Genomic DNA, 21,340 nt, shown 5'->3' on the forward strand with positions numbered 1-21,340 from the left:
ACACTAGACGCCAAAAAAAAGTAGTGCTTCAGAGGCAGTAACCTTTCAGAGGAGAAAGTCAAATGAACATGTTTGTTGTGGGTAGCCGTGTGGTTCGGTTGTTTCCTGTCCAGAGCATCTGGATCCATCTCTCTGCTGAGTTCAGACTTTGTTAGTTCAGACTCCAGTTTTACTCTCGTGTTAAGGTTGTTTGGTCGCCTGGAGACAGGCTGGGAAAAGGTCCACATACTTTGTGCTGCAGTTATGTTTGTGTCTGGTTGAAGGGGTTGCATAATTCTCAACTTTAGGATGTTGTGATTCCTCTCCAGTGTCCCTCTCTTTGTAAAGGATGTTTATACAGACCCGGCCTGAGTACTTTGTTTCCTAATGAAGTCACGGACTTCCTTTGTGGCCTTTTCAGTGATGATAACGCACATTGACACGAGGAGGAAATAAGATATAGATGATGCTTCTGAAATTCAACTATCAATTGTGTTAATTACTGATAATTCTGCTGTCATTTCTTTAAAGTATTGATTAGTCCGGTTGTCCATAAAACATCAACACAAGCTCAAGTGACGTTAAACTTCTATTTTGTCAAAAGTCAAAACACCCAAAATATTTTAATTATTTGGCTTTTTTTTTACCAAATATGACGTAAACAAATATTTAAAGGAACAATATGTTACATTGACAGTTAGCGTCTAAGATTCGAATGTTAGCCTTTCCTGCTTCAGCGTTCCGACTGCGGTCAGAGAGCACAGGGGAGACTTTCCTGTCTGCCCCAGGGCCGGAGCTGCCGTTACCTTCGGGGCTAACTCCCGTCACTGTACACACACAGCAGCGAGCAGGAAGCAAGACAAGACGAGGCTTTATTACACACACAGCCTGACTGTACAGTCGTACACTCCCAGCTGATCCGCTCCGTTCCCCGTTCACTCTCGTAACTCATGCGCACACACTCACTTCCTGTCTCTTTCGCCGCTTTCCCACTGGTCAAAAAAAAAAAAAAAGAGCTTCTAGTACAACACGAAGCTCACGCGGGTTGCCAGGTTGAGGACACTGAACCTACTCGAGCGCAACACGTGCACTTTGACAATGGCGAGCAACGAGTCCTTTGCGCCAGTTTGTTTCATATCTGGCGACCTGGGGTGACGAAATGGGCAGTGGGCGGGATCGCGCAGCCCAAAACACGTTCCGCAGGAGGAGAGTAAACTGGCTTCAGCGTTGTTGCTGACATGTTTCCTTAATCTTTGATGACATATTGTGGTCATTTTATGATAAATTCCCGTAAATATGTTACACATTGTTCCTTTAAATAGTTTTTTTACTGATTACTGTCTACTTGTTGCAGCTCTAAATGCTTCTTTTCTTAGTGCTTATGTGCCGGCTTTATGTTTCCTCACCGTATTTATTACTGAGAGGTGGAAAATGTAAAAAATAGATGTACAACAGACCTGTTCAACTGGGGTCGTGTGGCTGAATGATGCACTTAAACGACCTTAATCCGGCCCTTTAATCAATTATAAAAATGTGTGTATATAAACTAAGGATTCAAACACCGTGTATATTCTAAAATCTTCCAATAGCAGATGTGACCTCTGATGACGGGACACACTGATCAGAGGTCACTTATACCTGCACCAACTGGGAGAAACAAAGAAGTCGAACTGAATGTTTAAATTAATATCAATTAAAGTAATCAGATATAATTAAATGTATCTGTTTACGTTGTTTAATTATCACTTTATTGCCACTCTGTTGTGTGGCTCAGAAAGCTGTTTAAGCAGAGGGATGTTAGATGTAATTAAATGCAATAATAATTGTGTTTATGGAGACAACTACCTACTTTAAGATTAAAGGGGCATTATTTTTTTTAAGAGATTTCTTTATTAGTTTTAATTATAAAGAAAACAAACACAAAAACCCCACATGATGTGAAACTACATCGGTACACAGCATCAAATAAAACTAAATAAATAAATAACAGAAGAGTTGTAGCAATGACGTGGGGACACGACCAGATGTTCAGTCAGTGACGCTGCAGTTTGTCTCCTGGTTCTTGAGTACGGCCCTAACAGGTGCACTATTTACACTTTTGAAATGTAAACGTCCCCGCGCCTTCCTTTTCTTAATCGAGCCCTGGTTGGGTGTGTTTATAAAATGAGCTGGCGTTTGAAGTCCAGTGTGTCGCCTGTCTGAGGTAAGAGAGAGCTTGTTCAGTTGTCACACCTGGTCTGCCGCCGCCTCGTCTTTTGCTGTGGCTTGTTGGAATCAGCCGTCAGCAGAGACACGTGCTCGGAGCGGTCAGGTATCAGAGGGATTTTGTGTCGTAGCTGTTGTTTGTGGCTGCAGACCAAATTGGATCAGGTTGCCGTGCTTCCTCTCGACGCTGTAGTCTCGCTTTAAGTTGCTGCGCTTCCTGCCAAGTCGTGCTTTGCCGTGCTAACCCGCCCCTGTGGCCCCTGTGGCCCCTGTGGCCCCTGTGGCCCCTGTGGCTCCTGTGGCTCCTGCGCCTAAACCACTTACTGCACCGCCCTCCAGCTTCGACATCTCCTGACTGTTTCCCTCTAGCTCCTCCTTGTGGCTGCTTTGTTTCTCACAGTGTGTGTGTGATTGTGTGTGTGTGTGTTTGTGAATGAGAATCCCACGTATGTTGTCGTGTGTGGATGTAGGGTTAGACAGCCTAACAGTAGCGTTAATTCCCATGCAAGGTGATTGATTTTTGCCATGAAAGAATGATGTTTTATTTCCTGAAACACTCCATGAACTGTTCTGTGATTCAGTTTGCTGTAGGTTACACTGGACTAGAGTAAAACAGGGGAGTGTATGTTTCTGTTTAGGTTAGGGGTAGTGTTGTAACGGGACAGGGAAGGCAGGGGTGGAGAAACTTGATTAGAAAACAGGCTTCTAGCAGCAGGAAGTGAGGCGGGTTGGGCGGGTGTGGGTGGGGCTCTGTGGGGCAGCCTAGGGCCAGGAAGTGCTGAACTGTTTTTCTTGCAGGGATGACAGCAGTCAGGAAGGTCAGGAAGGGGAGGAGTTTGAGTGTTACCCCCCGGGGATGAAGGTGCAGGTGAGGTATGGGCGAGGCCGCAATCTGAAGACGTACGAGGCCACTGTGAAAGAGGCAGACGTGGAGGGGGGAGAGGTGCTCTACCTGGTGCACTACTGTGGCTGGAACGTCAGGTAAGACAGGACCTGGGGAGAAATCACCTTACGTCTATATTCACCCTAAAAAAAAGACAAAAAAGACATTTCTTTACCTTTAATTCAGCTCAGGGGATCACCTCTACAGGTGTCCCCGCAGCCGTAACAGATACATCCCTTCCTCACAATTCTGCTTCAGTCAGTGCTCCGATTCTGGAGAACACTGCGCCATCTAGTGGCAGAAACAGAATTGAGTATTTGGGGTTGATGTGGATCATTCCTCAGCTTCCACACTTTGACTGAATCCCCTGTCTGTCTGTCCCCCAACTGTCTGTCTCACAGCCAAATCTACAGACAGGCTGAATTTGAATTAATTCATAAAGTAGTAAAGCAGTGGGTTTGTTTGAAGAATATTTAAAACCTGCATTTGTAAACTTTATTGTGAGCTTCCCTTTGGCTCTCTGAAAGGCCAATCAAAGAGCTGCTACACTCACCTCTACCTCTCAACCCTCTCCCCCCTCCCCAGCGGGTCAGGGTTAAAGCAGTGTTAACTAGAGTGTTAGGGTACCATGACACAGAGGTTAACTAGTGCAATCAGCATTTCATTGTCTCAATGTCGTTGTGTGGTCCTCTAGCACTCTATTAAAGACAGTGGGATGTTCTCTGCATTGTGTCTGTCGTGTGCGATGTCGTGAAACTTTCATTTTCATACGACCCAAGTAGCTCCCTTGGTACTGTTGGAACTGTGTCGAACATGATTTGTGTGGTGCTCGGTGTAAATATTGTTTCTTTCTTCATCGTAAAGGTTTGTCTTTTTCCACATAACACCGGGGGATTCTTCCTTTGCTGTTGAGGCTTTTAGTGTCACAGCAACATGTTGGGGTCAGACAGTAGAGGTGTCTGTGTGCTGGGTGCTGTGAGAGGATGTTTCTGAGCTGCTTTCACTGATCCGAATGATGAAACTGTCTCTTGTCTTTGTTCTCTTTTTAGATACGATGAATGGATCAAAGCAGACAAGATTGTGCGCCCGGCCAATAAGAACGTACAAAAAATAAAGCACCGCAAAAAAATAAAGGTACGAGATCAGAGAGAGAGTTCATTTTTCTCATCATCCTGGTTTGATTTCATGAAATAAATCACTGACGGTGTTCAATCCCGACAGAACAAAGCGGAGAGGGAGCGAGACCGGCTGGAGAGGCTCAACGACAGAGACGTCCTCGGCCCTAACCGGCTCCCACGCTCCAAATGTGGCCTGAGTCAGGATGTGTTTTCCAAGATGGACGAGGGTGAGGACAAAGGGACTCAGCAGTCTCCAGTCAAGTCTATAGAAATTACTTCTATCCTCAATGGCCTGCAAGGTAGCAACACTCATTAGCCTGTAGCCCTCATGCACTCTTACTGCAGATCAGGACTGTTTGACTCTGAGCTGGTTTATGTGTGACTGTTGATATCCAGCTGTGTCTAATTTAAACTCTGCTCTGTTTGCTTCAGCCTCTGAGATGTCCACAGACGACAGCGAGCGAGAGGATGAGGAGGGAGAGCAGAATGAAGAGGATCGCCCGGGTTGCAGAAGCGGCCTCAGAAAACCTCCACCAGAGCCCCCGCAAACATCAGAGCGCTGGGAGGGCGGAGCCCCTCCTGAAGGATCCAAACCTTCTCCAGTCTCAGGAAAGAACCACGAGTCAGCCGGTGCAGAGAGCGCAGACGTCGGAAAGCGAAGAAGCCAACCGGAGTTAGAGGGAGAGGCGAGCAGCAGGAAGAGGAAGTCTGACTCGGCAGCAGAGAGACCTCCGAAAGGCCAATCCAAAGCTAAGACCAGGAACACCAGGAGTGCTGACTGGCTGCCCGGCGGATCTCCATGGAAGCTGGAGGGAGAGAGAGCACCTGTTCCCGGGGAGGAGAGCAGCAGTTCAGACGATGAAAGTGCAGCAGTGGCCCAGTCCCAGGCGGGGGAAAGTGAGCGAAGTCGGCCAAAAACCAAAGGTTCCCCTTCAAAGAAGTACAACGGGATGAAGGACAAGACAAAGGCTGGCAGACAGGCTGCATTCTGGGAGATTCCTGAGAAGAGAGCCAAAACGTCGGGGCCTGCAGAGGAGAGGCCGACTGTCCGCTCTAAAGGCCAGAAGGATGTTTGGTCCAGCATCCAGGCACAGTGGCCCAAGAAGACCCTCAAAGAGCTGTTCTCTGACTCGGACACAGAGGCCAACTCTCCTCCTCCTCCTGTCGCCTCGTGTCTGGATGATCCGAGCATCGATCAGGACGTCGGCCCCGAGGACGAAGCCTCAGAGGAGCAGATGGAGAACGACAAACTCCAGGAGTTTCCGAGCAGCGGCAGTAACTCTGTGCTAAATACGCCTCCTACGACACCTGAATCCCCCTCAGGAGGAGGCAGCGCTGTGGAAGACTCCAGTCAGGCGCAGCCCGCCTCCCCACAACCGTCCCTCCCCGCCGCCTTGCCTTCAGAGCCGCTCTCTGACGCTCTTCCCCCAGGACCCATACAGGAGGAGGCGGCAGGCGGGCGCAGTGAGACGGACAGCAGCACGGTGGAGGTGGAGAGTCTGGGTGGGGAGCTGCAGGACCTCCCTCAGGACGAGGGGGCAGGTTCCCCCTCAAAGGTGTTCGACGTCAGCCTCTCCTGCAACAGCAGCAGCAGCTGCAGCCTCGAGCTGAGCAGCAGCAGCCAGCAGGAGAGCGAGCAGAAGTCCAAAGGTACAAATAACATCCAACATGTGAATTTTTTACTTCATTATTTTTTTATAAGATGGAATACTTAAGAAAAAGATGATGACAACTCATTTCACAGTCTGCCTCTTCCCTCACCGCCATCTCTGCGTTTCCTTTGTAGCGTCTGCGAGTCAGAAGCGGCAGAAAGAAACTCAGACGGGTGCAGCCTCAAAGAAACACAAGCCAAACCGCAAGAGCCTCTGTGTGCCTCCCAAGAAGAACAGGAAAACAGGTGAGAGAACCGCAAATAGAATATCGGACCCTCTGCTCGCCTTCCAGTTTCAATTACCTGTTGTTCTTTTATCAGCTGTAGAACATTCGCTCCTTTCAGGTGGGAAAGGAAATGAGATTTCGATAGATTATTAATAATTTTTCTCCTCTGCCGTCGTCTCTCCTCCAGCCAACAGCAGTGACAGCGAGGATCAGTCTGTTGTCGAGGGCGCGGCCAAACAAACAGCCTCAAAGAACAGCACGTCAGACGTGAAGGCCGCCGCTTCGCCCAAATGTCACGGACGATCTCCTCCTTCGAGCCATAAGTACCACAAGCAGAGCGACGCCGAGCACACGCAGCACCGGGACAGCCATGGAAGATCGCCACGAGTTTACAAGTGGAGCTTTCAGATGTGTAAGAACATTTGTAATTTGTTATGCCTGAGGGTGTTTAATGGCCACGTAGACTTTGTGTGTTTTGTGATTTGGCTGTGTATAACTCGTTCCATTGGTTTAAGCTGTATTTTGTGTATGTTTCTATCTACAATATTCACTTTTATTTGTACCATTTTACTAATATCCTAAAAATGCCGTATTTCCTCTCCATTAGCTGACCTGGAGAAGATGAGCAGTCTGGAGAGGATCTCGTTTCTTCAGGAGAAGCTGCAGGACATCAGGAACCACTACCTCTCCCTCAAGTCCGAGGTGGCCTCAATCGACAGACGACGAAAACGCATGAAGAAGAAGGAGCGGGAAAGTGAGTCGCTGTTGCATCAACTATTCTTAAATTCTTCTTTAAGTTTGCGTGCTTCCTAAATATGTAGTAGATCATTTAAAACTTGTTGGTTTCACAAGTTTAAGCAAAGCATCCTTAAAGTTTTAGGGGTTCAAACCTAATATGGAACTTTCTTTATTGTAATAATAAAACTTTATTTGGACACCAGGGCCGACATTCATAGTGTGCATTATCATCTCTCTCAATATTACTTAAGTTTCACTGTCTTGTGCAATTTAACTTTTTATTACTACTGTGTAAAATTCTATTTAATATCATGCACTGACAGACATCTTTACATTCATTTTTTACTAATCCTCTTATTATCACTGCAAATACGACGAATAGATCTGCCATCATTACGTTCTGCTGACTTCTGTCACCAACTAAGTGCCTAATATAAAAACAATAGAACAATGTCTCTTCGCATGTAACACAATTTATATTTTATATTTCTCTTATATTTGAGTTGTTATTTTTGTCTTTCCTTCGGGATAAATAAAGTTCTCTCATCTTATTTTAAAAACATAAATAGAACGATTTTTTAGATCATTTAAAACCTGTTAACGTCATGTTTTTGTCCCGTCAGATGTGTCGACCATATTCCCTCTTTTTCTCCCCAATCTTAGTGGGTCATGTATTAGCAAGCTAATGCTAGCTTTGTCAGTTTTGCTCTGTTATCTATGCAACAGTTTTACCTTTTTAAATGCATTTTATTTTATTCACATCACCTCACATAAAAACAAAAACAAAACATAAAGAAAACAAAACAAAATGCTGGAAATTAATACAACTAATAAGAGAGTCCTTCCATTTCTACTTCCCCTCAAACAACACTTAAAACATCTAAACCGACATATTTCCCAGCACTCCTCTCAAACAATGTCGGTCATTAACATGTAGAGTATCCATCAATTTTCACTGCACCTTCATCTTACAGCACAGGCAACATGTTTACAGCTGATTTAGTTCTTACAGACAGAAAAGAAAAAAACATTTGTAACAGTTTAATTGATATTTAATGTGTAAATATTCAGTTACAGCCAATATCTATAACCCCGTCCTGTCTCTGTCCTGCAGGCACCGTCGCTGCTTCATCCTCCTCTTCCTCCTCCTCCTCGCCGTCCTCCAGCTCGCTGACCGCAGCCGTCATGCTGACGCTGGCCGACCCTCCGGTGTCCTCCTCATCCTCCTCATCTCAGAACTCTGGGGTATCAGTGGAGTGCAGGTGACAGGACGAAGCAGCAGAAACACACCGCACTAAGCACTTAACCAGCACCCCGGGGTCCCCGCACCCATTCCCCTCCAACAGGACGGACGAGTCATCCTGCAAACTGTAACTACTGGGGCACAAAAACCAGACCAGAGACAAAAAACAAGAAACAAGCACTATTTTCTATCGACAACTGTTTCCTTGGCAAGCTAACGGCACTTAAGTGCACTTTTATGAAGATTGTGTGGGGGGTGAAATTTGTTTAAAAAAAATTACAAAATTTGTCTTTTGCGCTCCTTAATTGAACATTTATAAGAGTTGTTTTTGCAGCAATAATTGTTTCCATTTATAAAGTAGTTCAGGTGAGGGGTGACTCCAGTGAAGACCCGTCTGTGCTCAGCATGGTGCTGCCTGAGCTCGCCGTGTTATCGCGGGGCGTTTAGAGGATCACTGCCACATTGGCATTAAGCGCGATGGAAATGTAACTCTGCCACGTGTCTCATTAGATAGTGGAGTTGTTCTGATACAGATACCTGTATGGGAAATGTCTCCGATACAGCCGAAACACAGATACCTGGAAGTTTGCAAACCTGAGCACCGATCTGATACCTTTATTTATCAGCCCGGAATAAAATCTAATAGTTTCTTCTTCTCTGCTTTAAAAGTGTAGCCTACACAACATGTTGGCTGCACTACCACCATGGAGGCATTATGGCTGCTGCCAGTTACTACTGTTTCAGAGCAGCAAAAACCAAAACTTGAGGTCATTAACTAATTGAAAATAGGAAAAAAACAACAGTGCAGGTCTAGCAGAGAATATGAAGTTTGTCAGATCTACTGAATAAAGTAGTTTAACTTTAAAAATCTGTTTCTCTAATGCTACGACGGACGCAGCAGGTCTGAGAGGCTGTGAGCCAAGCTGCAGCGTTAGCATCGTTAGCTTAGCTTGTTTGCAGGGGCTCTGATTGTTTTTAGGGTACGATTCCTTTATGCTTCAATGTCAAAGTTTCAAACTTGAGCCAAATTATTCTTAGAGGTCTCCTCTTTCCGAAACAAACTAACTGGGTAAGTAAAGTTGGTAAAAACACTGAATAATAAATCTTTTTGTTAAAATCAGTGTTTCTCCAATGCTCTTCAGCATACACAAGAGAGATGGACGTGTCAAACAATTCCTCTACAAACAGAATTGTTATTTTTCCTTCATGAATTTATCTATTCTTTCTAAGTTATGTCAAACTGGGCGTCAAATTCGATAAGAAAAGAAAGTTTTATCGCACAAACTGTAAGTATTTATTCATGTTTATAAAGGGTTTAACCTGAGCCAATAAAACAACAATGCTGGCGATCATATGACATTACAACAGTATCATTAAACAGCTCTGATTTTTAAATTCTTGCACAGGTATTGGATCAGTACTCGGTATCTGCTAACGCTAAAGCGGTATCAGAACATCTCTGCTAAAAAGCCTTCATGTGATTAAACCTCATGTGGTTGAAATGCTCTCTTTCCGTACAGGCGGTTGGTCCTGTACACACTGAGTCATACAGGTGTAGAAGGGCGGGGTTTCACACCATCTCGGCCTCGGTGGATGAATACAGAATGATACTGTAGTGCCTTTTTGTTCCCACGGGGCACTTTGAGGAAGGACAGCACTTTTTATTCCTGATCCTCTTCTCAGATCAGATCAGAGGGTCGGCCGCATAAATGTGACTGAAGGATGCTGTGTGAGTCTGACAGGAAGTGATGGTTTTTATCAGCCAATGGAAACATTAAAGAAGCAGATGTCTTAGACTGGATCACCTGTAATCTACTACTGAATGCTCATGCAGCTGTTGACAGTATAAAATGTGGAGGTGGTGTCATCACTTCAGTTCATCAGCCTTTTAAAAAAACATCTGCTCATTTTATTACATTTAAATCTGCAACTGGATCAATTAACAAACTAAAGGCAGCCATATTTAGAGGTATTTAAAGAAGCTGAATTCACATTCTCAGTGTTTCCAACAACATGAAGTTTTTCCTTTAAGTATATTTTTGCTTTGTTAAATAAAGCAATGCATACTTTGTTGTTTTTGGCATTTATTTCTAATTTTACTCGCCAACCAAAAAGTTTCCTGTTCTCAGACCAGATTAAAGGTAAAGATATTGTAAATGTGCATTTCTATCATAAAGTGACGTATGTGTGTACATTTCTGAAGACATCTCCAGTGTTTGCTTTGTATAGACCCCCTCTACTGTACCATAACCTGAAGTTACATTTTGTTTGGCACTTGTATGTAATTGTATGCTTTTGTTATACATTTGTATATTGAGAAGTGTTTTGAGTCAAGCTATTTAATATCTTGCACTGTTAATAACATGTACTTTTCTGTACAGACAGTTTTATGGTTTTAACTGTAGTTTGAGTGTAAATACTGAGGGTTACAGCATGTTTGTTCTCCTTTGGTCCTCGTTTTGTTCTCTTGTAGGAACAGATTTATTTCTTTTATGTTGTTTTTGTTCGGCCTCTTTCATAAGTTTAATAGTTTTTTTTCTTTCCTCCTTTTTTATTTCCTGTTTGCTTTGTTTTGTTTTCTAGAGCTTGTGCTTGTAAGAGAAGAATGGAGGTTTTTTTGGATGCTGTATGAAACGTTTATGGAAAAAATTTTGGGTCATAGATTAAGAGAAAGTAAAAGAGCTTATTGAAAAATGCTCGATAGTATTTATTAGGCTCATCTGATGATGGTCGTTGTGTAATTTATTGTAAAAATGTAAGCAAAGCAGAAGCCTCTGTTTGAAATAAATGCCATAGTTTGTGAAGTACTCGCTGTGTCAAGTCACTTTTTTATAGCTGCAATACTAAAATACATTTTTAAGGTATTTCTACTTAACTTGAATCTTCTTAGTTTGGTGTCTTTTAAACTTTTACCCAATTTCAAAGGGAAAACTTGACTCCCTTACATTAATTAATGATATTAAGTACTTATTTTGCAGATGGTTTTAACATATAAAGAATATGAAAAGCCTATAAACCAAATTAACTACCCAACACAAAAAAACAAAGAAAACTTTAAAACTAAAACTAGTTGATATTATCTCCACTGTGACCAATTATAAATTGTATATACTGCTTACACATGATAGAGTTATGCCTCATAACTAATTTTCCTTTTAATACTTAAATAGCTTTTTACTGGATAACCATTTGTTTTCTTTTTGAGGAAATAATGTAACTTAATCAAATAAATGTACATGTTGGTTTTTGAATTACGTTGTCAATTAAGTTACCAAGGGGCCTGGTTGTTGCAGGATATTATGGGTTTGATGTATGGTAGTTTGATTAAACACCATTTAGCAATATGCAACATGTAAACATAATATTAGCTATATAAATGACAACATTTTGACAAACAGACACTCATGGTATAAAGATCAGCTGGATCCAGTTTTTAAAATCAGAATATTTATTGATTTATTAATGCATAAAAATAAATAGATTATGTGTACACATATCATAGCATACTTCCAAACAAATTTCAATGTATTAACATGCATCTCAACACATTTTTCTGCTTCCACTATGGATTAAAAAATGACTGGCACAATAGTAATAGTTAGGAACCAAAGGACAAACGAACCTCTTTCCATACTTTATGCTTTTTATAATGTGATAAAACTTTATAAGATGTTTTGTTTTACTTCCGGTTTTTAGCTAATCGCGAGATTCATTCTTTCTTTCTTTAGTGTGTAAATGGAGGTTGTTTTGGTCATATTTACCGGTCAAAAATATAAATTCATTTCTTTACGGAATGTTAAATTGGAAATAAATTAACAGGATTGATACCATTAGAGGTCATTTAACCGGTTCTAAGCATGTTTGTTCCAATAATTTGCCGAGATTCAATAAAGTGAATTGAATAAATAGAGGAAAAAAGCTTTACGCCCTGCGTCATGATTTACGGTACGTACTTCCGCTCCGCAGTTCCTTAGCAACGAGCTAGCTGCTAGCTAACCAGTTTTCTGCGTGCTCATGGAAAGCTTCAGACTCAGATATGTTAAGCGGTAGGACGAGCGTGGTGGTAGCCGGGGTGTGTGGAGCCGTTTTTATCGCTTATTGTTTTTATTTCGACAGAAAGAGACGAAGTGATCCAAGATTTAAAGAAAAGCTTCGTGAACGTGAGTGTTTAAGAAAGCAAAGAGCTCAGTAAACTTACAGTTCATGGAGCACGTGAGCTTCCATGTGGCAGGAAACAGCAAGGACACTTTATTTAAAAGAAAAGTCGTTATAGAGATATTGCTTCATTTACTATATGCTGATTTTTAATCACTTAATCTGTGGAGAGTATTTACATGTAGAAGGATTATCGTTTACTCTCTCTTAATTTAATTTAGCTGCGTTGCAGGATAGCTAAGTGTTAGCTCATTGACGATAAAGGCTGAAGCTTTTTAGTTCTTAACTTGTAAAGCTGTGCCTAGAATTGTCTGTAGTTTAATTCGGAGAGTTTTTATTGTCTAGCAAGTATGTTTTTGTTTGTTATTTTGGCCTTTGGGAACCTGGTGACCCCTGCTTCCAATTCTGTAATTTTAATAAGCTTAATTCTCTTAATCACTTTATTTTTGTAGATAAATGTTCATTATTATACTTTGAGTGCTTCTGCAGCCTTTTCTTGTTGTTTTTGTCCATTTTTACTTGTTATGGTCCCCATTAAGTTCCCCTGGACAATGTTACAGGAGTTGTAAGACCATGTGGTTCTCTTGTACGTTAGAGACCTGAACATACTATCAAGTCTAAGGTCACTTTGTTTTCTCGCAGGTAGAAGAAAGCAAAATGTTTCTGGTCAGACATCTGGACTGGCAAAGGTAAGACAAACAATTGAAGGTAATTTTGTGTCTCTTACTGGGGCCTGAATGTGCATATTTAAACTTTGTGTCCGTTGACTTTGAAGCTGCCAGACCTGAAGGACGCGGAAGCAGTTCAGAAATTCTTTTTGGAGGAAATCCAGGTCGGAGAGGAGCTCCTATCTCAAGGTAAACCACAAGCCTGTTCACTTTTTATTCTGATGTCATATGTGTAAGCTTATGTGCACAATAAACATGTATAGGACACATCACAGACAGCCCAACTACTAAATGTATATTGTTCAGAGACTCAGCCTACGCTGCATGTAATGTCGTTAAAACTTCTACTAAAAATCGAAACGTATTTTTTTCAACAAAGTTCTCATTATGCAAGACAATTTTCAAACACTTTAGCCATCTACATATAACCTCTTTTAAAAGCTGCTAATCACCTTTGTCGTTTGTTGATAGTCTTCTAAACCCTGTCTAACCCTATCCCAGGTGAATTCGAGAAAGGTGTGGACCACCTGACCAATGCGATCGCAGTATGCGGTCAACCTCAGCAGCTGCTGCAGGTGCTCCAGCAGACGCTGCCACCTCCAGTGTTCCAGATGCTGCTCACCAAACTGCCCAGCATTAGCCAGGTGAGCATTTCCTGTCATTAAATTGTTAGCACTGCAGAGCATCCTTAATAAACCCCCCAGTTGCTTTCTGTGGTCTCTGGGACAAGAAAGGGTGCAAGATCAATCTTAGAATTATCCAAAGCTGAGAGCTGTGTCAGTCACTCTTAGCTATTTCACCTCTAAGACAGAAATTCTAACGTTGCATTCATGTGATGTTGGAAAAATGGGCTTTCGGTCGGAAAAAATGCATGTGAATAACCCCACGACGCGGAGCAACAGCTTGGAAAGTTTGAGAAAATTATGCTTAATAACTTGTCAGGTTGACAGACTTGATATCATATTGCGAGAAAACAAGGCAGATTGACAAACTTTTTATGAGTTCAGGTGTTGCGTAACAAATTTTGGCTCCTTTACAACTCAAGAGAAGTTTAGTGTAATAAATTATAACATCTGTTTTTATTGGCGTCCATGTTGTTTCCACATTGCAAAATAAAAGCTCATAAAAACAAAAGTTGGAATAAAAGCTTCCCAAATGTGGAATCTGTCTCAACCTCTGACAGATGTTTTTCTTCTGTTTTTCAGCGAATCGTCAGCGCACAGTCTCTATCAGAAGACGACGTGGAATGAATGTGTGAGAGCTATTTCCTGATTCCTAAAGGGATTGAAGACACTGACGTTTGTGCACTGTTTTTGTATGTGTGAGTTGTGAGTCTGATTATGACAGTCTGACCTTTGGACATCGTCCCTCCCTGTTGCGGCACTACGAGGTTAGAGAGGCTATTTTTGTAGGAAATGTTAAAACACATTCCAATCTTCTAATCTTGTTTTCTCTGTATCTCATTTGATTATTTATTTCCCTTGAAAGTAATTATGTTTTGGAAGGTTTCTGGTGATATGTTATGAACTAAAACAAATAAAGGTATGTGAAATATGTCTTGCATATTGCTGCACATTAGACATACATGTGAGGTTTGTCTACAGTAAACGGAACACTTGTTTGTGGAATACAGTCAAGTTTTCTTATTCCTATGTGGCAGTGTCGCTTAAATATTATTTTTATAATCCAGTTTTTATATCTGGACATATTCTTGTGTGTAAAATTCTACAATAAAACATGAAAACACACTTTAGGTTCCTGAGTTTCAATTCACCAGTAGATGGCAGTAGCAATGCACAGGAAAATGGAAGCATTTTCAGTTCTGAAATCTGGAGTGAGGGCAGTTTCTGTATGGCATTGAATGGTTTGGTATGAATTGAAAGTGTAATGTGTTTAAATCAAGGATGAATGTAACTTATATTTGTTCCGGAAAGAGGGGGGTAGAGTAACACAAGCTCATTCAGGTGTGTTAAATGTACGTGCAAAAATACCCTGAATAGTGACCTTGGATGTGTTTTGAATCCTTTTACGCGGCTTAATAAAACATGCTGCCAGAACAAGGTTAAACTGCTGTATTAAGAGTACAGTATTTCTATTTCCAACATTTTCAGCTCGAGTACACAGAGAATGATGTCTTTATTGTGCGTGCAGGAGAGGGAAAGTGGAGCAGCTCATAGCCTTAAAGTGTGTCTCTTGGAAGACAAATAGAGCTGTAATTATTTTTATCCCTGTCTGCAGCTGTGTTTCTAAAAGTCCTCTGGTCAGAGCAGCCCGGGGCCTCGAGGATGCCAGGAAATGAGAGCAGGGGAAAATAGTTTTTCTACATTAGGAGTGAAAAATGAAAATTGAACGGCGGCCCAGAAATGTCGAGTGAGGACTAAATGGCAGACAGTGTTCCATTTTCCATGAACTCATGTGCGCAGGCTGCAGCGCTACGGCTATTTTGCCATTTGGTGGAAAAGGAGAAGCCTGCAGAGTCGTCTGGCCCCGAGTGTGTGTGCAGAAGAAGTGAATCGTTGTTAATGTGTCCTTTGGGGAGGCTGAATACTAGACTGTGATGGAGGTTAAGCTGGAGCTGTTGTGTGCAGGTTAAGACCCCTCTGCAGAGCTTCTCCTGTAAATAAACTCCTCTGCTGGCCGAGTTCTCCGTCCCCTGCAGACTGGAGAGAGCTGAGGGTCATTGAGGGATACCAGACCAGTCATGCCTGCTCTGAAAGCATGCCATCATAAAGCAAACCAAGAGAAACAGGCCTTTCCATAACACCATGTCACTGTTTGTTCAAGGGGTAAAAAAGGAAAAAGCTTCCATGAGCCCATTGAGGCCATTAGTCACCTCGTTCATCCCTAATATAAGCAATGATAGCCAATATTTAATCGAAAGAAATTGCGAAATAGAGAGAAAAAATATTAATTTTGTTTATTTGCCTATTTTTTTAAATGTATATTTGTTATTTTATTTATTCCTTTATATATCTATTTATCTATGTATACTTTATATATTAATTTATTTTATCATTTATTTATTAGGAGGGTCTTTTTGTTATAAAATATATTTATAAATTGACAAATGTAATATATCCATGTAGAGACATCGATCTGGCATGTATTTATATAAATAAAAAAAATAATTTATTAACTATTTATTTATCGTTATTTGAGTGATGACGTGTCAGTGACGTGCGTGATAATGACCATGGACCTTTGCTGCTCATGCATTCATTATTTATACAGTCTATGGTTCTTACCTTTGCAAGTCTGGTGGATTTTATGGAACAACATAAACATACCAGTCGATCGGTTACAAATATAATGTCAATTCGGTAAATTCAATAAGTTTCTATGTCCCAGTGTGTTAAGCTAACTAGCTGATGTGGACGACATTACTTTTGTTATGCTAAAAAAACATGGAAAAGTGGATCGTGTGGGTGTCGAGGATCACAGAATGCTAATTCTAGAAATTATGATGCTAACTGCTAACGTTGTGAAGGACATCTTAACGCCAAACATGGAGGATGATGAGGACGATGAAGAAGGACTGTCTGTCTGACCGAGCTGCATTAATACGGTAAGCTAGCATCCTGAGCTAAAAGTAAGCTACTTCTGTGTTGTGCTGTGTGCCACGGGCTAACATTAGCCACAGCTAACAGGCAGCTGCTAGCTAGCCGGAGATGTTTCCATCATTTTGTGAGGTCAATATGCTTTTGATGCTTTTCGGATTTTAGATCCTTTTTATGGTGACTTTGTTTTGTATTTTATATGTACAGATATAATTTTGCGTCAAGTGCATTTTCATTTTAAAGCTGGGATCATTTACTCTCGTGTTTGTGGAGTGTTATTACTTATTATTTTTATTTCTGTTGCAGTCATTAGCATCTTTGCTAGCTAGCTAGATTCCGCTTATAGAGGGTGATATAAACTGGATCCTACATGTATGTGTTTATGTAGGAGAGAGCATGTGTTGTTATGAGTAAATCAGATTCGAGGAGGTCTCCGACATTACTGTGGGCAGACCTGTTTCTGGATGACACAGCAAATCTTTTGTATTTACCCAATACAAAACCTGATCCGCGTCATTAATCCTGAGTACAATATTATCATAATGAACGATGTGTTTGCTTAATCTTTTGTAATCTAATGTCCTTCTTTTAATTGTGTTCCTGCTGCATTTGAGTGAATGAATGGATTATGAGTCAGCGCTTCATAACTGATGTAGCAGGCAGGGGAAGAAAAAGAGAGAATAAAGAGACTCGCTCTTCCGGTGCAGTAGGGGGAGCTGTTGCTCCAGGCTGTGTTCACACTCTGCTGCGTTGTTCCTCTGAAGGACGTCTGAATGGAGGGAGCTGAGAGCAGAACAGTTCCTGTTGACAGCAATAACAATGGCTGAGCCTGCAGCACAGAGACCATGTGCTTGGGAGGGGTGATTTTTAACACTTTGTACTGCTTTCCTCTAATGTGCTCACAATGACAGATGCACGCTGTTCCTTCATTACAGGTGCAGGAAATAAACTGTTACTGAAGGCGACATTAATATCCCAGGATTAGGCGCAGAGAGGCTCTAAGCAGCTACAACCAAAGATGCCATTGTAATTTGTTTGTACGGATTTCGATCGTATGTCAAATGTTGTATTGGGAATATTATAATCACTTGAGCTCCAACACTCATTACTGCAGATCCTGTCAGCACATTATGCACAGCAGTAATTACCTTTTGCTGCGTTACTGCAGTTTGAATGTCAAAGCCTGATTTCTGTAAACCGAGTGCCATACATTCACAGGCTGGGTATCAGGAGGAGCAGCTGTGTTTGGGAGTTAAAGGAGCCAGAAATAACTCTGTTGTATGCGGTTACTATGGCAGCTTCACGTAGCCCTCTGCAGCACCGGTCTGCATTTAAGTGTTAGCTCGGAGCTGTAGCCTCTCAGGGAGGCTTTACTGATCACTAAGTGTTATGTGGAGTGTCCACAGAGGCCCACAGTCCTCCTGCGTCTGTTTTGGAACATGTTTTTCCTCGCCCGATGATGCTCAGAGTCACACAGTCTGTGCTGTGTTGCTGATGTCATGGCTGTGGTGCCAGAGTCTGCAGTCTACTGTACGTTGTCATGGAGCAGCAAGGCTGGGGAGAAATATGAGACATGTCCAGGCGGTGCCAGCAGCTATAATAAAGACTGCAGCTCTCCTCTGCACTGCCACTTGTGTGCACAGCAGCAACACGGTTTATTAATTACCCCGCGTCTTCTCTGTGTCATTCAGCAGAGAGGGAGAGGGGGAGAAAAATTTCCAAGGCACGTCCTTAAAATAAAGCAGCACTGTACGTGCTCAGAGTATTAACTTCCACACAGATGACCCATTTTTCCATCTCAAAGGGTCTGAGGATGGGTGGAAAAAAAGAGCGGGTGGGGGGTGGAGGCAGCAGTGGAGCCAATCACGTGAATCTAAAGCAGGCTACAAATCCTGGCGGATTTCTCTTCCTCTGTGGGGCAATGCCGTACTGTCATCTGTTTTTCCATTTTTCTGCAGCTTTCCTCGTGGTAATTTAACTTCTGCCGCTGCTTTTCCTCCACACAGGTCGAAAAGAGGTGGGGTGAAAAATTAAAACGGCACAATATCGCAAGATTTTGTGTGGCAATATTCTATCGATACACAGACACCAAGTATGGATCTTTAGTTATTGAAATTATTACTGTAAAACAGCAAAAATAATCACCCTTTTTTGGAACAAGAGCGATAAAAACGAGTTATTTTTTCAGCCCTCTTGAGGTCTGCAGAGGATCAAGGATCGGTAGGAAGTCGGTTAAAACAAACACAAATTTACTTTTAAATCGCCCACTTCCTAAATCAGCTGCATAACAAGATTTGAACAAGTTGCATGCTTCAAAATAATGCACAGTAGTTAGCACAGGTTTGCATGCAGTTAAGTTGGATGATGTTAATCCTATTTCAAGTTCAGTTTGTGAGATATGTGCAACATCTTTTGCAGGTTATTTTTACGGTGTTGACATCCAATCTTGCTGCAATATAAATGGCTCTCATGAGATGCAAAGACTGATAACAGATAATGTTTCCTTTGGTGACATAATATGCAGTTGAAGAAAGGTCGTGAAATCACAATGTTTTCATTGTAAAACTGAGCAAAATGTTTTGAATCGCAATAATATCGTATCGTTGGTGATGATATCCGGCTGGTTTCTACCCCCTCTGTGTGTTGTTTACATTCTCTGTGTGTGTGAGCTGCAGGGTGTGGACAGCCGCCTCCCCTGAGCACTCAACCACCCCGACTGCCTCTCTCTAATGTCATCCTGCCCCCCCCACCCTGCCCCCAAGCCTCCACCTATCTCCTCATCACTAGATCCCTGATAAGGCGGAAATTCAATAGCAGCTCTCTGCCTGAGAGAAGTAAGTGCATCACATGACCTGTGAATTCCTGTTTGTGTCGGGTGCTTTTTATAATGTGGTAACAAGACAGTCCTGGAGGTGAATTTGTAATAAAGAAAGCGGAAAAAATATATATACGGCTCAGCATCGGTTCTCATCCTGTCATCTGTCATCAGTGTTATCTGTGCAATCTATGCTGGGAGTGAAACTAGAAGAAGGAAGTGACACGCACACCAAACAGGAGGGTGAGGAAAGGGTTAACTAAGCAGACTGTGTGCACAGTTATTTTCCCCTCCTCTCTCTCTGATCTGCCTTCCTGTCTCACACACAGGCAGTGCAGCGGCTTTGAAAATCATGAGAGAGTCAGACAGGCTTGTTTTGCATACTGTAGGTCTCCTGCATTGACTTGTAGCAAATCCCTGCCCTCGGGAGGCATGTCAGAGGGGATTAATGGGAGGGCTGGGGCCTCACAGAGTTTCCCATTGTCGCAGCCCAGCCCTGCGCTGTATTTCCATCCCGCAGAGTGAGAAAAGAGCGAGCAGGTGGGGTGGTGCTGGTGGAGGGGAGGGCTGAGCTTGTGTGTGTGTCAGTGTACGGGGGAGAGAGGGGGGAGGGAGGTTATACAGTGGTGTTATTTCCCTCTGCCCTGATTCTTTTGAGCTGAGCTGAAGGGAGGGGTGGAGAGTGTAAATAATGTATTTGGAGCGGCGGGGTGGAGGGAGCTGGAGCTTGACCGAGCTCAGAACGGGGAAGGGAAAGGAAGGGTTGAGCGGCCATGCTGCTGCTGCTGCACAGGAAGCTGGGGGCTGGAGGGGGGGGGGGGGGGGGGGGGCAGAGGAACTGTACGAGCTACAACAACCATGGTGGTGCTCTGGGGAATGTGGGGCCTCTGCAAGCATGTAGCAATCCTCTACTTCCGCTCCATCCTCTCAGTTTTACCAAGACAAATAGCTTACTGCTGCAGACTGCCATTAATAATGCAATATCAATAATAACGCGGGAACATGAAATACTATTTCACAACCGGCTCGGGGCCAGATGAGTTCAGATGCTTCCTCAGGAGGAACAAAGCTTGGTAACTGGAAACCAGTCGTCCTGTTGCAACACAGATTCATAAGAAACTAGTTTCCACATAGTCGTCTAGGCTGGTAATATAATGAAGCTGCTTCGCTCGGCTTCTTTGCTTAGTGTGAAAGGTTTCAACCGGCATTCAGACCCCCTGCGCCGAGTGTGTCTCAGCCCGCTGTTTCGGGCGTGTTTGTGGCGTCAGACGGTGACGCAGCAGAAAAGAGACCGACAGGCGTGTACTCCACTGGCAATGGGAAAAGAGACAATCGGCCTTTATTAGCGGGTCTTCCAGGGTCTGAAAACACACATTTTGATGGGAAAGGGGTGTTGCTCACTTTGTTGCTGAGAAAGAAAAGATTGATACCACTTTTACTTTTGTAGCTACAACTAGCAGCTGGTTAGCATAGCATAAAGACTAACAGTTAGCCTGTCTACGTCCAAAGGTAACCACATCTAAACGTTCTAAAGGAAAGCAAATTTTCTCCTCTCATCATTTGTGCATATCTGACTGCTGCATGGCTTCTGTTTACTGTTTTTAATGTGTCAGACATTAGCTGTAACCTAGCTAGCAGCTAACAGACGCTTGAACCCTGTGTTTGTCTGCTCAACCTGAACTTACAGGCTAATTTGCATTGAGTTGTGTCTTGTCATTGACTTCATATGCCATCACTCTATGGCTAAAATGTGCTTATTGTTCTGTCTGAACACATAGTTGAGGTCAGTTATTAAAATATTATATTTGTATGTTTGCAAAAACACTTTTTACAGGGTTTTTGTGAGTTTATCGTCTTCTGTTCTTTGGAAGTGTTTGTTGTGTGGCGTACATAAGTTATGTAAAGTGTACTGATGTTTATACTTTCACACAAAGTAGTTTCAGTGCATCAACATAACCAACCTGTGTTAGCTTTCGCACGTTCGTTGGCAAGCTTTATTTTGAAAATGTAACCGAACGTTGCGTATTTGTTATCGCTAACGTGACCTTGGAGCCCTGCATGACATCAGAGGGCTGCCTCGAGCGTCATCTTTTGAAGCTCA

The 21,340-nt window shown here is 42.6% G+C and overlaps 2 protein-coding genes and 1 non-coding gene across 5 annotated transcripts in view; all 3 read left to right on the top strand.

Moving 5' to 3' along the window:
- Nucleotides 1-10,841, top strand: part of arid4b (AT-rich interaction domain 4B) — a 49,555-nt gene extending 38,714 nt beyond the window's left edge. The window contains exons 17-24 of one of the 3 annotated variants that reach the window (XM_069658463.1): nt 2,983-3,165; nt 4,117-4,201; nt 4,289-4,484; nt 4,618-5,835; nt 5,972-6,082; nt 6,251-6,475; nt 6,671-6,817; nt 7,916-10,841. In XM_069658463.1, the coding sequence (XP_069514564.1) occupies nt 2,983-3,165; nt 4,117-4,201; nt 4,289-4,484; nt 4,618-5,835; nt 5,972-6,082; nt 6,251-6,475; nt 6,671-6,817; nt 7,916-8,067 (2,317 nt within the window). In that variant the 3' untranslated portion in view covers nt 8,068-10,841. The remainder of the gene's footprint in view (nt 1-2,982; nt 3,166-4,116; nt 4,202-4,288; nt 4,485-4,617; nt 5,836-5,971; nt 6,083-6,250; nt 6,476-6,670; nt 6,818-7,915) is intronic. The other 2 variants (XM_069658464.1, XM_069658465.1) reach the window with 2 other exon arrangements.
- A 1,203-nt stretch (nt 10,842-12,044) lies between these two features.
- Nucleotides 12,045-14,615, top strand: tomm20a (translocase of outer mitochondrial membrane 20). The gene is made up of 5 exons (XM_069658807.1): nt 12,045-12,204; nt 12,842-12,888; nt 12,975-13,056; nt 13,369-13,511; nt 14,073-14,615. The coding sequence occupies exons 1-5, from the start codon at nt 12,081-12,083 to the stop codon at nt 14,115-14,117; spliced, it is 441 nt and encodes a 146-aa protein (XP_069514908.1). The 5' UTR covers nt 12,045-12,080; the 3' UTR covers nt 14,118-14,615.
- LOC138589064 (small nucleolar RNA SNORA14) lies at nt 13,548-13,680 on the top strand. Its single transcript, XR_011307834.1, has one exon. It is a non-coding gene; the product is annotated as a small nucleolar RNA SNORA14 (small nucleolar RNA).
- Nucleotides 14,616-21,340: the final 6,725 nt, after the last annotated feature.

The sequence above is a fragment of the Semicossyphus pulcher genome, unplaced genomic scaffold (genome assembly GCF_022749685.1).
Source record: "Semicossyphus pulcher isolate SPU_LCO1_2020_fin unplaced genomic scaffold, fSemPul1.0.p SCAF_12, whole genome shotgun sequence".
In the NCBI taxonomy this organism is placed as follows: Eukaryota; Metazoa; Chordata; class Actinopteri; order Labriformes; family Labridae; genus Semicossyphus; species Semicossyphus pulcher.